We start from the raw sequence: 13190 nt of genomic DNA on the forward strand, positions 1-13190 counted from the left end.
ATAGGGATGGGAATTAAAATAACAGTAATTAATATTTGCTGTAGATTGGGACCCTGCTGGTGGGAATGTGAACTTCTTAGGTGACAACTCAGCAATAATATCAAAAGCTTTAAAATTGTACTTATCTATTGACTCATTTCTTTCTGTAGGACTTAATTCTAAAAAATTATGACTACGCAAAAGATATAAGGAAGACCTAAAAACAATCTAAATGTCCAATAATAGCTGATTTGTATAATTAGCTATAGTATATCTGTCTATACAATTAAGTCATATATAATAAAAAATAGATAAAAGTATATTAGTTTTATGTAAAAATGCATATCCATACACATATAAAATTAAATGATGTACTCTATAATGTTAATGGTGATTATCATTACCATTCTTAATAAGCCAGAATATTCTTAAGAAGCCAGATATTTCTTTAATTCCTTTTGTTATGTTATTTCTATGTTTATTCCTCTTAAAATAAAATCAAGACATTGAAAATGATAGAGGAAATAACAGATCTCTATCAATGACAGAAGAGACTTTAGGTAATTTTTTTCTTTCTTTTCTTCTTTCTTCTTCCTTCCCTCTTTCCTTTCTCCTTCTTTTTTCTCGTAACTTCATTTCTCCCCCCTGCAGTCCTGCCTTCCTCTTGTCTTTATGATTCTATGTACAACACACACAATAAAGATGTACTGCTTACATGATAAACACAATGAAAGGGTTTGGTGGTTGTTTTTTAATATGACAAGAAAGTCTTGGAACCATCACTTGAATCAACACAGAAAAACACCTGTGTGTTTTTTTCCTCATCAAATTCCCAGGTGATATTTCTCAAATGACCCATTCCTCTAACCATGAGTTAGTGTTAAAACAGTCAAGGTAAAGAAGACCTTGTTGATATCAAATGCTGAAAGGTTAATATTTTTCTTGTTTCTTTTTTATTTTTCTTCTTATTATTTTTTGACACAGAGTTTCACTCAGTTCCCCTTTGACTGAGTGCTGGGCGTCACAGATCACAGTAAACTCAAACTCTTGGGCTCAAGTGATCTTCTTGTCTGAGCCTCCTGAGTGGCTAGGACTACAGGCATCCACCATGACACCTGACTAGTTTTTCTATTTTTAGTAGAGCCAGGGTCTTGCTCTTGCTCAGGCTGCTATGGAACTAATGAGCTCAAGCAATCTGCCCACCTTGGCCTCCCAGAGTTCTGGATTACAGGCATGAGCCACCATGCCCGCCCAGCCTTTGAAAGTTTAATTTTCTAACACAGCACCACCACCAGCTGGGCCAGTGCTCGCTCTCTATGGGATGATGGAGGATACAGTTGTTTGTTGTTTTGATGATGTTTCAAAACTTGAATTTATTGAAGGGCCTTAAAAAGCCTTTTTTTTATATGAATAATTAATATTCATTTTGGATGAACTCTTTGGAGCTATGGACAAGATACATCTCAATTATCTGAATATTCTTAAGAAGCCAGATATTTCTTTAATTCCTTTTGTTAAAAGGGTATGTTTATTCCTTTTAAAATACAATTAAGACATTGAAAATGATAGAGGAAATAATAGATCTATATCAAGCAATTATTTAAAAATTAAATGAATTAATTTATGTAAAGTACTTGCAACATTAATTTAAAAATTGAATGAATTAATTTATATAAAGTACTTGTAACTGTCACATGGTAAGCACTATGTGGGTATGGACTGTCAGTGTTACCTACAATAAGAGTTTTTAAAAAAATTACAATGCAACAGTACAGGGCTGGCCAATATTCATTTGATTCAGGGTCCTAAAACATCTTGAGCACTAGATACTAGAGAAGGATTAATATCCACACAAGCCAATTGTACAGATAAGATATAGATAGAGAAGGAAGAAAAAGAGAAAGGGGAAGAGGAACAGAGAAAAGAAAGTAAGTGAACGCGCAAATGGTCAAGCAATGCGGTGTTACAATCCCAACAAGAGTTTCTTTCATCAGCCAAATGTTACAGTGGGTCCCTCAGTAGCCAAGACACATAGTGTAGCTGCTATCAGCCAAAAATATTATTTCTTGCTTCTCTCCTTTGTGTTGATAATCAAGAGAGAGCATTATCTAAAATGACAGTAATTTTAATCATTGATTTTTCTGTCATATGTCATATATTTCAGTTTTTCATGTTAAAATAAAAAGAAACATACAATTCAGGCCAAATCACATTATATAATTTAAAAAATAATCCATGCATCATTATCAAATTAATTTTCTAATATTATATTTCAAATTAACATTAAAAATAGGGACACCTTACTCTAGGAGCTGACTCGGTGTCCTTACTCACAAAGTGGTGAGGGGAATGGATGAGAAGAGCTGGATGAGATGGGGTAAAGTTTCTGTTACTTTTCACCTCCCATGAGTCTATTTAAGACTCCTAAGAAGAAAATAACAGATATTTCACAACTAAGTTTATACAGAATCCATAAGAGCTGTAATGCTATGCCTTTCTTTTATAACACAGTCATCAGCATCCCTGGGAAAGAGGCTCAATGATGGTCCTACACCAAGAATGAGCTTTAGGCTTCCAGCAGCAATTCTAAGAATGATAGTACATAGACCAGTTTATAGATGTTCACCTCTTGGTTAAGATACCATTTGCTTTTATCCTTTTTACCAGTATAAATATCCTTTAAAGTATGATAATAACAGTTGTGGTAGGACTTAACAAAAATTCATTACTTTTATTTTTAAATTTCTATAATTTAGAAAAATTGGAACAGAGGCAATTCAGTAAGAGATTTTCAGGCTACTTTTAAAAGAGCTTCTGTACACAATAAAGAATAACAAATTTAATTTGGCTTTATAAAAGCACTGGAAATTACATCTGAATGTGTTTCTAAATAAAAAAGCTTTGGTTTAAATAACTGTTCTATTAATATATTGACTGATCTGGAGCCAATGGAAATAAAGTTTTCTGATTTATTATAAGTAACTGGGAAGTTGAAAATAAAAAAATAAAAATCACTGGAAATTCTTTGAGAATACATTAGTGTACTTTTCTGTCTTCAAAAAGTATAGTTTTTTTGATGCTTCAAAACCTTAAGGGGTCCTCAAACTTTTTAAACCAGGGCCAGTTCACTGTGCCTCAGACCATTGGAGGTCTGGACTGTGGGCCCCAGGACGAGTCAGCTTCTAAGCAGGACAGGCAGCGGCAGCAAAAAGGGCTAGATAAATGTCCTAGGAGGGCTGCATGTGGCCCGCAGGCCGTAGTTTGAGGATGCCTACGATAGAAATAAAAAATTTTAACCTGGACAAGACTTGATCTAATTCTCTCTTTTTTTTTTTCTTAGATAAAAGTACTGATGAACCAGATAGTAAGTGATGAATCAGAAAGTTTGGATCTCAGCCTTTAATTGAGAAGTGTGTTAAGTCATTAAGAACTTTCTTCCCAAAGGCAATGAGAACTTATACTTGTAAAACTGATAAAACTATTAAATAGGGGCATTTTTGAGAATATTTTTCTCCTTTTTAAACTTGTTTTGGCATTGTCTTAAAGACTAGCTGAGGATTCATGTTTTGATATTTTCATTTATCCAACTGAAGATTGCTTGATCCATTATACTTTGAAGACAGGCCTGCAATGATCACTACCAAATCTATTTCTTATAGGGTTCATTGGCCTTTGATATGCCCACATTAATTCACTAACCTAATTCTTTTTGTTGTTTCTGTATTTTGTAGTAATCTTTTTCTACAAGATTGAAAAAGATTTAGGTCTTGGTGAATTTCATTCTTGATTTTCATTCGAGTATTTTCATTCTTGTTTTTCCAAAATAAGACTGAAATTTCTCAAAACATTTAGCCTAATAGAAAAAAAAAGAGAGACAGAGAGAAATATCATTGCCCATGAGTCAGGAGACACAGCTTGTTCTGACTCTGCCCCGCCTAACTGATGGACAATCTTAGGTAAGTCTCTCACCATCTCCAACCTTGGTTTACTTAGCAATAAGACAAAAGTGCTGACTACTTCCTTTTGGCCTAAAATGATAAGCCCATATTTAGTAGGAAAGCTATACACTGAAATTATTGACAGTGATTCAGCAGGAGGAAATTACACCAGTGAGGTTCATAAATAACGTACTTGCGTTGATCTGGGTAGGGTGACAACATTTACTGCAGCATAGATCTATCAGTGGTAAAGGCAAATATTATGGGATTGTGACTATGTGTCTTGGCTAGGTTTTTATTAAACATATTGTATTTTCAAGTTAAATAAAAGTCATTTGTTATGAATTAATACATCACACTTTCTTATCAGAGCTTTTTAAATAACTACGATTGCTAACAGAAGGATAAAAGCTTCTGTAAAGACTTAAATGGGAGCGAGAAGACAAAGATACAGACACCCGTGACCAATGTAGGTCTCGGGTTCCAGAGAATATTTGAGATCCAGATAACACTTGTTAATCTTCCTGGAGAAACAGCTAGTACAAAGGCCAAGGGCGCTCCGCTTGTTTGAAGCCCACATAATGCGTGCTTGATGTATGTGTGTAATCCCTGTTTCCAGAGACTTGTCAGACCTTGTGGAAAAGGGTTTGCTCCAAGTGCAGATGAAGAGACAAATCAGGAGCAAACAACAGCTTTACTTTCTCCTGTGAGCAATCAGACACTAACCTTCTAGTACAATTATTCCAGTACGATTCTGTGCTGTCTCGTTCAAGAACTTAAGCATTGAAAGATAAATAATGGAGCATAAGGGTCACTGATTCTTCACAGTCTTATGAGATAATATTACCCGTACTTCCTCAGAAACGGCTTAAAATAGCAGAGGGTGGTGGGACTTCCAAAGTTGTTTTCCTTTCAGTTCAATAGAGATTGCATTGAAATGCAACAAGCTTCTAATTCAGTCTTTTTACCTATAAATCTGCCCCTTCTTTGAGAAAACAAGAAACAAAGAGGGAATGCATGGAAACTAGGAGATAACACTTTGAATGAAGATAATTCTTACAGAGACTTGAAGTGATAGATTTAAACTTTTGAAATCATTACATAAAGTTATCTATTGCCGTTTTGCAGGGATAATCACCAAAAGAAGATGAAACATAATGACTTTAAATTGGCCAAAATGATTTTCAATAATATATGTGGAGGATAGTCAAAACGTCCAAGAGGAGAGAAAACATGAGTATGAGCCAGGTGGACCTTTTACATGGAGCCTAGAAAATATTTTATGAAAATGCTAGTCCCAAAGCAGTGTGTAAGAACACTTATAGGTCGAAAGCTAAATATAAATGATGTAAATGACTAATGGAACAGTAGAATTAGGATATTAATTGTCTAAATTCTCTTCCTTTGTTTCTCTTAAACATTAAATGTGGAGATTTAAAGGCAGGATGTAAAGGATAAAACAATATGAGAATCTTTACACTGGCCTGAAGGTGGGGCAATCCATCAAAACCTTCTTTTCAAATATTAACATATAACATCACTGTCCTAATGTCCTCTGTAGCTGAAGACAGAGAAACAAATCAGGTAGGGGAGCATACTGTCCCCCAAAGTATCACAGGACATCATGCCATACACAGGCAGGCACTAAGGCCATAATAATAAATGCCTTATACACATATATTGGAAGAAAATTGGCCAACAGTTTTGTCCACAAGTTTGTTGAATGAATGTACCCAAGTATAACAAAATACTTTCACATTTTACTAATGTATTATATTCTCACCACCAAAATATAACCTGTGCAAAATATTAAATTTTTACTATAGAATATTCCCCTATAATTAAAAAAAAAAGAAAATCCCTTTTCCTCAACTTCCCCCTCAACTTGTTCCAAAGTATATTAAATTTGACTGATTAATGACTGATATTTCCTAACATGAAGGCTTTATAATGAAAGAATTTAAGGCAAACTTTTACAAAGAACAAATTCAGCAAAATTGATATCAATAAAACTTCTAAAATATCTTTAAAGGCATATGTAGGTATCTATAAAACACTTCTTTCACAAATGGTAAATTTCTCATACCTGGGATATTATATAAGAAGTTCCATAATTGCTCTTCTTCCATGTAGCTCAGAAAAACACTTCCAAATGTTTGTGGAGAAAAACTGCAATGATACAGTACTTTAAAGATGGCTTCCATCAAGCTGGGTCTTTGGGTCAGATGATTTTCTGTATTAGAAACTTGTTCTTGAAAAGAATTAAAGTGATTTAGAAGGTAGGTATCAGTGAATATGATTAAATTCTTATAACTTACTTTTGCATAACATTATGAAAACATATTTGATTAATATTTGCATAATAAAATAAATACCACATTCTTTCAGATCAATGATCCATCAAACCCAGTATTGTTTCTGAGATATCCATAGTTACTTTCGGAAAAAAAAATTGTGAGAAGGATCACAGTGACATCACTTCAAAGGACAAGGCTAGTTTTCCTAAGTGTCATAATTTTTTCTCTTAAGGAACATTGTTTTGTATCTCTTTCACATTTAAAAATTAAATAATGAAAAAAGTAAGATAAACTTAGTTAGAATATAAATGAGAATGAATACAAATTCTTTCTAAAAATTATATTAAAAAAAAAAAAAGCCAGACAACTAAGAAAACTAAAATTACACCATAGGAAAACTCTGAAATGATAAACCATTCCAAATGGTTTATCATTATCCAAATGAAGAGGTTTCTCAATTGGTTCCTTAATAAAATCATACAAGGAACTCCACAAAAATGAAGCCACTTTAATTGCCCTTTTCAAATCTCTTCAGGCTCCATTATGGTCTCCTCAAAGATCAGCAATCAAAAGTGTCTGTACCATTTCATTTATTGTCTGGATGAAAAGGTGAAATAATAACTTCTAAGCATGAGATATCTGGTATCATGATATGGATACTAAACATGAGATATCTAGTATCATGGTATGCAAACTTATCAACTGAATTAAAGATAATAACAACTCATTTCTTGCCCTTTTATTTTAAATATCTCAGATAAATGTACTCTAGAGTATTTCGGTATGAATACATTCCTTTATTCTTGCTCATTTAGAAGCTCATCAATTTTATGTTTTCTCTTGAAAATTTCATTTCTGTGAATTGATTTTCAGGGTCTGGAAGAGTTCACTGTTATCTGAGAACTAAGAAATAGCACCATAGACTTTATGCAGAAAACATTTATTAGTTTTGTTAATATCCATTTTCTTTCTTTTCTTTAAACAAGTTCCTTTTCCTTTAGCAAGTGATCTCTGTTCCTGTCTGTATCCCTTGACCCCCTCAACACACACATTTAGTTTACTTGGGTTGAATAGAGCTAACTCCATTATCTGGGGCAAACACATGCCCAAGGCCTGGCCAATCACAGCATGACATTGCCCATCAACAGGCATCAGTTCAGGAAGGGGGAGTTTTGCTGAAATTATTGGTAAAGCAGTGTTCCCTTTCTACTGGGTTTGCTAAGCTGGTATGGACTAGACCGAGGGCCATTTAGGGGAGAACTTGAGTAAGAATGAATTCAATAAAGTAAGAAGCAGAACTAAGAGACAGAGAGAAAATTCCTGATTAGATGACGCTGTCTGCAACCTGGAACCAGCAATGCACACATTATCTATGTAAGATTACCTGATAAATTTCCTTAATTTGTTAAATAAGACTAATATGGATTTCTTCACTTGCTATATAAAAGCTCTTGACTTTTCCATCAAATATAAATGTTAGATGGCAAATATTCCTAATCCAGGCATTCATAATTTCATTTTCTAAAATCCAAATAATCTTTGTAGTTCTTTCTTCCAACCCCTCCTTCCAATGAATCTTAGATGCAACATTCAGTGATACTTTATGTCCCCCATGTTTAAACCTACCCCTTTCCTCCATTTTCTTAAAACTTCCTTAGTCTGAAGGAGGGAGGGGGTGGGGGTACAAGGGGTGTGGTACACCTTCTGGGGGCAGGACATAATCACAAGAGGGTCCTTATCTAGCAAAGGTAATCAACGTAACCTGGTTCTCTGTACCCTCAATGAATCCCCAACAATTAAAAAAAAAAAAAAACTTCCTTAGTCTGATTGATAATCAAGAGTCTCCTCATCTTTTTTTATTTTTTTTTAATGTCAATATTAAGGGGACACAAATGTTTTAGGTTACACAGACATTTTTGTAATGCTTCTGTCCTGGCTTCTGTCCTAACTATCCCCAACAATTTAAAAAAAAAAAAACTGCCTTAGTCTAATTGATAATCAAGAGTTTCCACATCTTTTTTTTTTTTTTTTTAATGTCAATATTAAGGGGACACAAATATATTAGGCTACACAGATCATTTTTGTAATGCTTCCATTCTGGCTATAGGGGCGCTCCTCACCCAAATAGTGTTCTAGCACCCATGTCCCCCATCTCCTTCCCCTCCCCCTAGTTGCTTTCCACTGAGTTTTACCTCGTGGCACTTGTGCATTTATCAGTTAGTTCCAATTTAATGATGAGTACATGTAGTGTTTGTTTTTCCAAGCCTGAGATACTTCACTTAGAAGAGTTGTTTCCAGTTCTAATTACTTTGTTTTTTGTTTTCTTTCTTTCTTTTTTTTTTTTTTAACTTTTCCCCCTAGATTTTTTCTTTTTCTTTTTTCTTCATTTTTCTCATGTAAATATAATTTTTCATTATTACCTTCTTTAATAATAATAACTCCATTTTTGCTAGTTTTTCTGACCCTGTATTTGTTTTTCCCCCCAATTTTATCCTGTAAAGTTTTTTGTTTGTTTCTTTTGGTTTGATTCATAGGATTTTTGTTTTTCTTCTCTATTTTGTGGAGGTGGAGTACTGTGTCTGCTCAGGCTGGCAAAGAGCTGCAGATGTCAAGGGAATCACCAACCTCCAAAGGCTGGGATTTCTTAGGTGTGGGTCAAAGTACCTTACTATACACCTTTATCACTCCAGTCTCCCTCTTTCTGTGCCTCTCTTCCTTTAGTCAACCTTCCCTTTCTCTCTCCCCCTTTCCTTTCTCTTTTTTCTTCTTCTTCTTTTAAATCTCTTATCCCCTCTTTCTCTTCAATATTCTCATCCTTTTAGTCCTGTATCAAAAGCACACACCCACACCTTAGGTCAGAGGCACAGTAACTTAAAGAGCAAGAGTAAGTGAAAGAAAAATGTAGGGCAAGGAAACAGACAAAAGGAAAACACTCATAAAGAAGAAACAGCAGAAAAAATCCTGGTAACATGAAAAAACAGACCAGAACAAACTCTCCATCCTCCAGGGGACCATGAGGTAGCTACTGCAGAGGATTCCGCCTATAAAGAAGTGTTAGAAATGACAGAAGGGGAATTTAAAATATGGATGATGAAAACAATGAAGGAAATTATTGAGAAAGTAGAAAATAATCAAAATGAAATCCAAAAACAGAATCAAATAAGAGATGAATGATATGAAGAATATAGAAAGGACATAGCAGAGCTGAAGGAATTGAAGCAGTCAATTAGGGAACTTAAAGATGCAATAGAAAGTATCAATAACAGATTAGACCATGCAGAAGAAAGAATCTCAGAGGTAGAGGACAAAACTCTTGAGCTAACTCAGACAGTGAAAAAGTCAAAAAAAAAAAAAAAAAGAAGAAGAAGAAGAAGAAAGAAAAGAAAAAGAGAAAGCAGAACATTCACTGACAGAATTATGGGACTTTATGAAGTGTTCAAACATATGAGTTCTTCCCCAGAGGGGAAGAAGAGTGCCCTAGAAGAATGGAAGCCATACTAGGGAATATTATAAATGAAAATTTCCCAAATATTATTAAAGATCCTGACACACTCCTTTCAGAGGAATTGTGGGCAGCATGTTGTCTCAATTCAAATAGAATTTCTCCAAGACACATTGTGATAAACTTGTCCAAAGCCAAGACAAAAGAAAAGATTCTGCAAGCTGCAAGGAGTAAGAGCCAATTGACCTATCTGGGCAAGTCCATCAGGGTGGCTGCAGACTTCTCTAATAAAACTTTTCAAGCCAGAAGACAATGATCATCTACCTTTAATCTACTTACACAAAATAATTTCCAACCCAGAATTCTATATCCTGCTGAAAAGCTTTAAACTTGACAGAGAAATCAAATCATTTACTGATATGCAAACATTGAAGAAGTTTGCCACACAAGACCAGCTCTACAGGAAATACTTAGACCTATTCTACACACTGACCATCACAATGGACCACTAGCAAACTAAACACTCAGAAACTAAAGGACAAAACCTAGCTTCCACAATGATTCAAAAGATAAAACTAAGCAATGGACTTTCACAAAATAAGATGAATAGAACTCCACCACACTTAACAATTATCTCAACAAATGGTAATGGCTGGAATTTCCCACTGAAGAGGCATAGACTGGATGATTGGATAACAAAACACAAGGCATCCGTTTGCTGTCTGCAGGAAACACACCCTGCCTTAAAGGACAAATTAAAACTCAGGGCTAAGGGATGGAAAACAATTTTCCAGGCAAATGGAATTCAGAAGAAAAGAGGGGTTGCAATCTTATTTTCAGATACAAGTGGATTTAAAGCAATTAAAGTCATAAAAAGGCAAAGATGGACACTTCATATTGGTCAAGGGAAAAATACAACAAGAAGATATTTAAATTCTAAATATTTGTGTTAAATATTTAATTGAGATATTTAAATTCTAAATATTTGTGTTAAATGTTTGCAGGTTCATGAGACAGACTTTAACTAGTCTGAGCAATATGACATTCCATAACAATAATAGCAGGAGACTTTAACATTCCTATTACAGAGCTAGACAGATTCTCTAAACAGAAACTATACAAAGATATAAGGGACTTAAATGAGACCCTAGAATAACTGTGCTTCATATACCCTTCATAAAATCCTCCATTCTAAAGATAAAGAATGTTAGTTCTCATTTGCCCATGGAATATTCTCCAAAATTAATCATATCCTAGGACACAAAACAAACCTCAACAGAATCAAAAGAATTGAATTTTTACCTTGTATCTTCTCAGACCACAGGCATTAAAGGTGGAACTCAACTCAACAAAAATGTTCAACCCCACACAAAGGCATGGAAATTAAACAACCTTATACTGAATGACAGTTGGGTGCAGGAAGAGATAAATGAGGAAATCAATAACTTCCTTGGGCATAACAACAATGAAGACACAAGCTACCAAAACAACCTATGGGATACAGCAAAAGCAGTTCTGGTAGGAAAATTTATCGCTTTAGATGCCTACATCCGAAAAACAGAAAGAAACATCCACAAACTCACCAACCATCTTATGGAATTGGAAAAGAAGAACAATCCAATCCTAAACCCAGCAGAAGAAAAGAAATATCCAAAATTAATCAGAGATTAATCAAATTGAAAACAAAAGAGTCAGAAGATTAACGAACCAAAACTTGGTTCACAAGATTTAAAAACAAATTGTCTTTCCAATGACACTGAAGAGCCCTTGTCAAAATGGACATTATTTCCTCTGGAGAATCTGAACTTGTTAGTGCTTCAAAAGAAGGGTGCCGTCAGAGAAGAAACTCAGCTACCAGCCAGTGGGATTCACTGCTACTAAAGGTTTACATGTGCACAGTGCACTAGCACTGCTCTCCCAGTCTGCTGAATTCTTACTTTCAAATTTCTATGAAAATGTGTTAATGACAAGATCCCTGAAGGCCCCTACGTGGCATAAAATATCTATATCTATATACACACATATATATATATATAAAATTTTTTTTAAAGACTGAGTCTCACTCCGTTACCCAGACTAGAGTGCCATAGTGTCAGCCTAGCTCACAGCAACCTCAAACTTCTGGGTTCAAGCGATCTTCCCTGCCTTAGCCTCTTGAGTAGCTAGTACGACAGGCACCCACCACAACGCCTACTGATTTTTTTCTATATTTAGTAGAGATGGGGTCTCACTCTTGCTCAGGCTGGCATCAAACTCTTCAGCTCAAGTGATCTTGCCACTTTGGCCTCCCAAAATGCTAGAATTACAAGTGTGGCCCACTATGCCTGGCCACATAAAATTTATACTAAATATGCACATTCTTTTTCTCAGCACATGAAACGTTCTCCAAGCTAGACTGTATGTTACATGTGTTAGGACACAAAACAAGTCTCATAAATTCTTAAAAGTAGAAATCATATCAAGTATCTTCTCAAATCACAACAGCATAAAACTAGAAATCAATAACAAGAGGAACTTTGAAAACTGTAAAAGTACATAAACAACATGTTCCTGCATGAATATGGATCAAGGAAGATGTTACAGAGGAAAAAAAAGTTCTCAAAACAAATGAAAATTGAAACAATATATCAAAATCTATGGTATTCAGAAAGCAGTGTTAAGAGGGCAGTTAAAGCAATATGTACCTGCATCAAAAAAAGGAGAAATATTTCAAACAAGCAATCTAATTATGTACCTTAAGGAACTAGAAAAGTAAGAGAAAACTGCAAAATTAGAAGGAATGATACAAATCAGAGCAGACCTAAACAAATTAGAATCTAAGAAAATAATAGACAGGATCAACAAAATGAAAAGCTTGTGTTTTGAAAAAATAAAATTGACAAGCCACTTCCTAGACTAACTTTTTATTTATTTATTTTTGGAGACAGAGTTTCACTATGTCCCCCTCAGTAGAGTGCCATGGCATCACAGCTCACAACAACCTCAAACTCTTAGGCTTAATTGATTCTCTTGCCTCAGCCTCCCAAGTAGCTGGGACTACAGGTATCCACCACAATGCCCGGCTATTTTTTGTTGCAGTTTTCATTGTTGTTTAGCAGGCTTAGGCTGGGTTTGAACCCACCAGCCTTGGTGTATGTGACTGGAGCCATGACCACTGTGCTACGGCGGGTGCTGAGCCCCTAGACTAACTTTAAACAAGAGAGAAAAGATGCACATAAAATTAGAAATGAAAAAGAAGACATTACAACTGACAGCAAAGAAATACAAAAGCTCATCAAAGACTATTGCAAACCATCTATATGAAAACAAACTGAAAACCTAGAGGAAATGGATAAATTCCTAAAAGCATACAACCTGCTAAGATTGAATCAAGAAGAAATAGATCAAGGAATACAGCAGCATCTCAGGTTACAAAATCAACACTCACAAATCTGTAGCCTTTATATATACCAACAGCAGCCAAGCTGAAAAAGCAGTTAAGGACTCTATTCCATTCACAGTAGTGCCAAAGAAGATGAAATATTTAGGAGTTTA

At 34.8% G+C, this 13190-nt stretch overlaps 1 protein-coding gene across 1 annotated transcript in view; it reads right to left on the reverse strand.

Annotated features, from left to right (window-relative positions):
• Window positions 1-5862: 5862 nt before the first annotated feature.
• LOC100940593 (uncharacterized protein KIAA0825) overlaps window positions 5863-13190 on the reverse strand; it is a 90277-nt gene continuing 82949 nt past the window's right edge. The window contains 2 exon segments of the mRNA XM_023510864.1: window positions 5863-5937; window positions 5939-6182. Of these exon segments, the coding sequence (XP_023366632.1) occupies window positions 5863-5937; window positions 5939-6182 (319 nt within the window).

Source organism: Otolemur garnettii, unplaced genomic scaffold (assembly GCF_000181295.1).
Source record: "Otolemur garnettii isolate 467f Iridium unplaced genomic scaffold, OtoGar3 scaffold00017, whole genome shotgun sequence".
Classification (NCBI taxonomy): domain Eukaryota; kingdom Metazoa; phylum Chordata; class Mammalia; order Primates; family Galagidae; genus Otolemur; species Otolemur garnettii.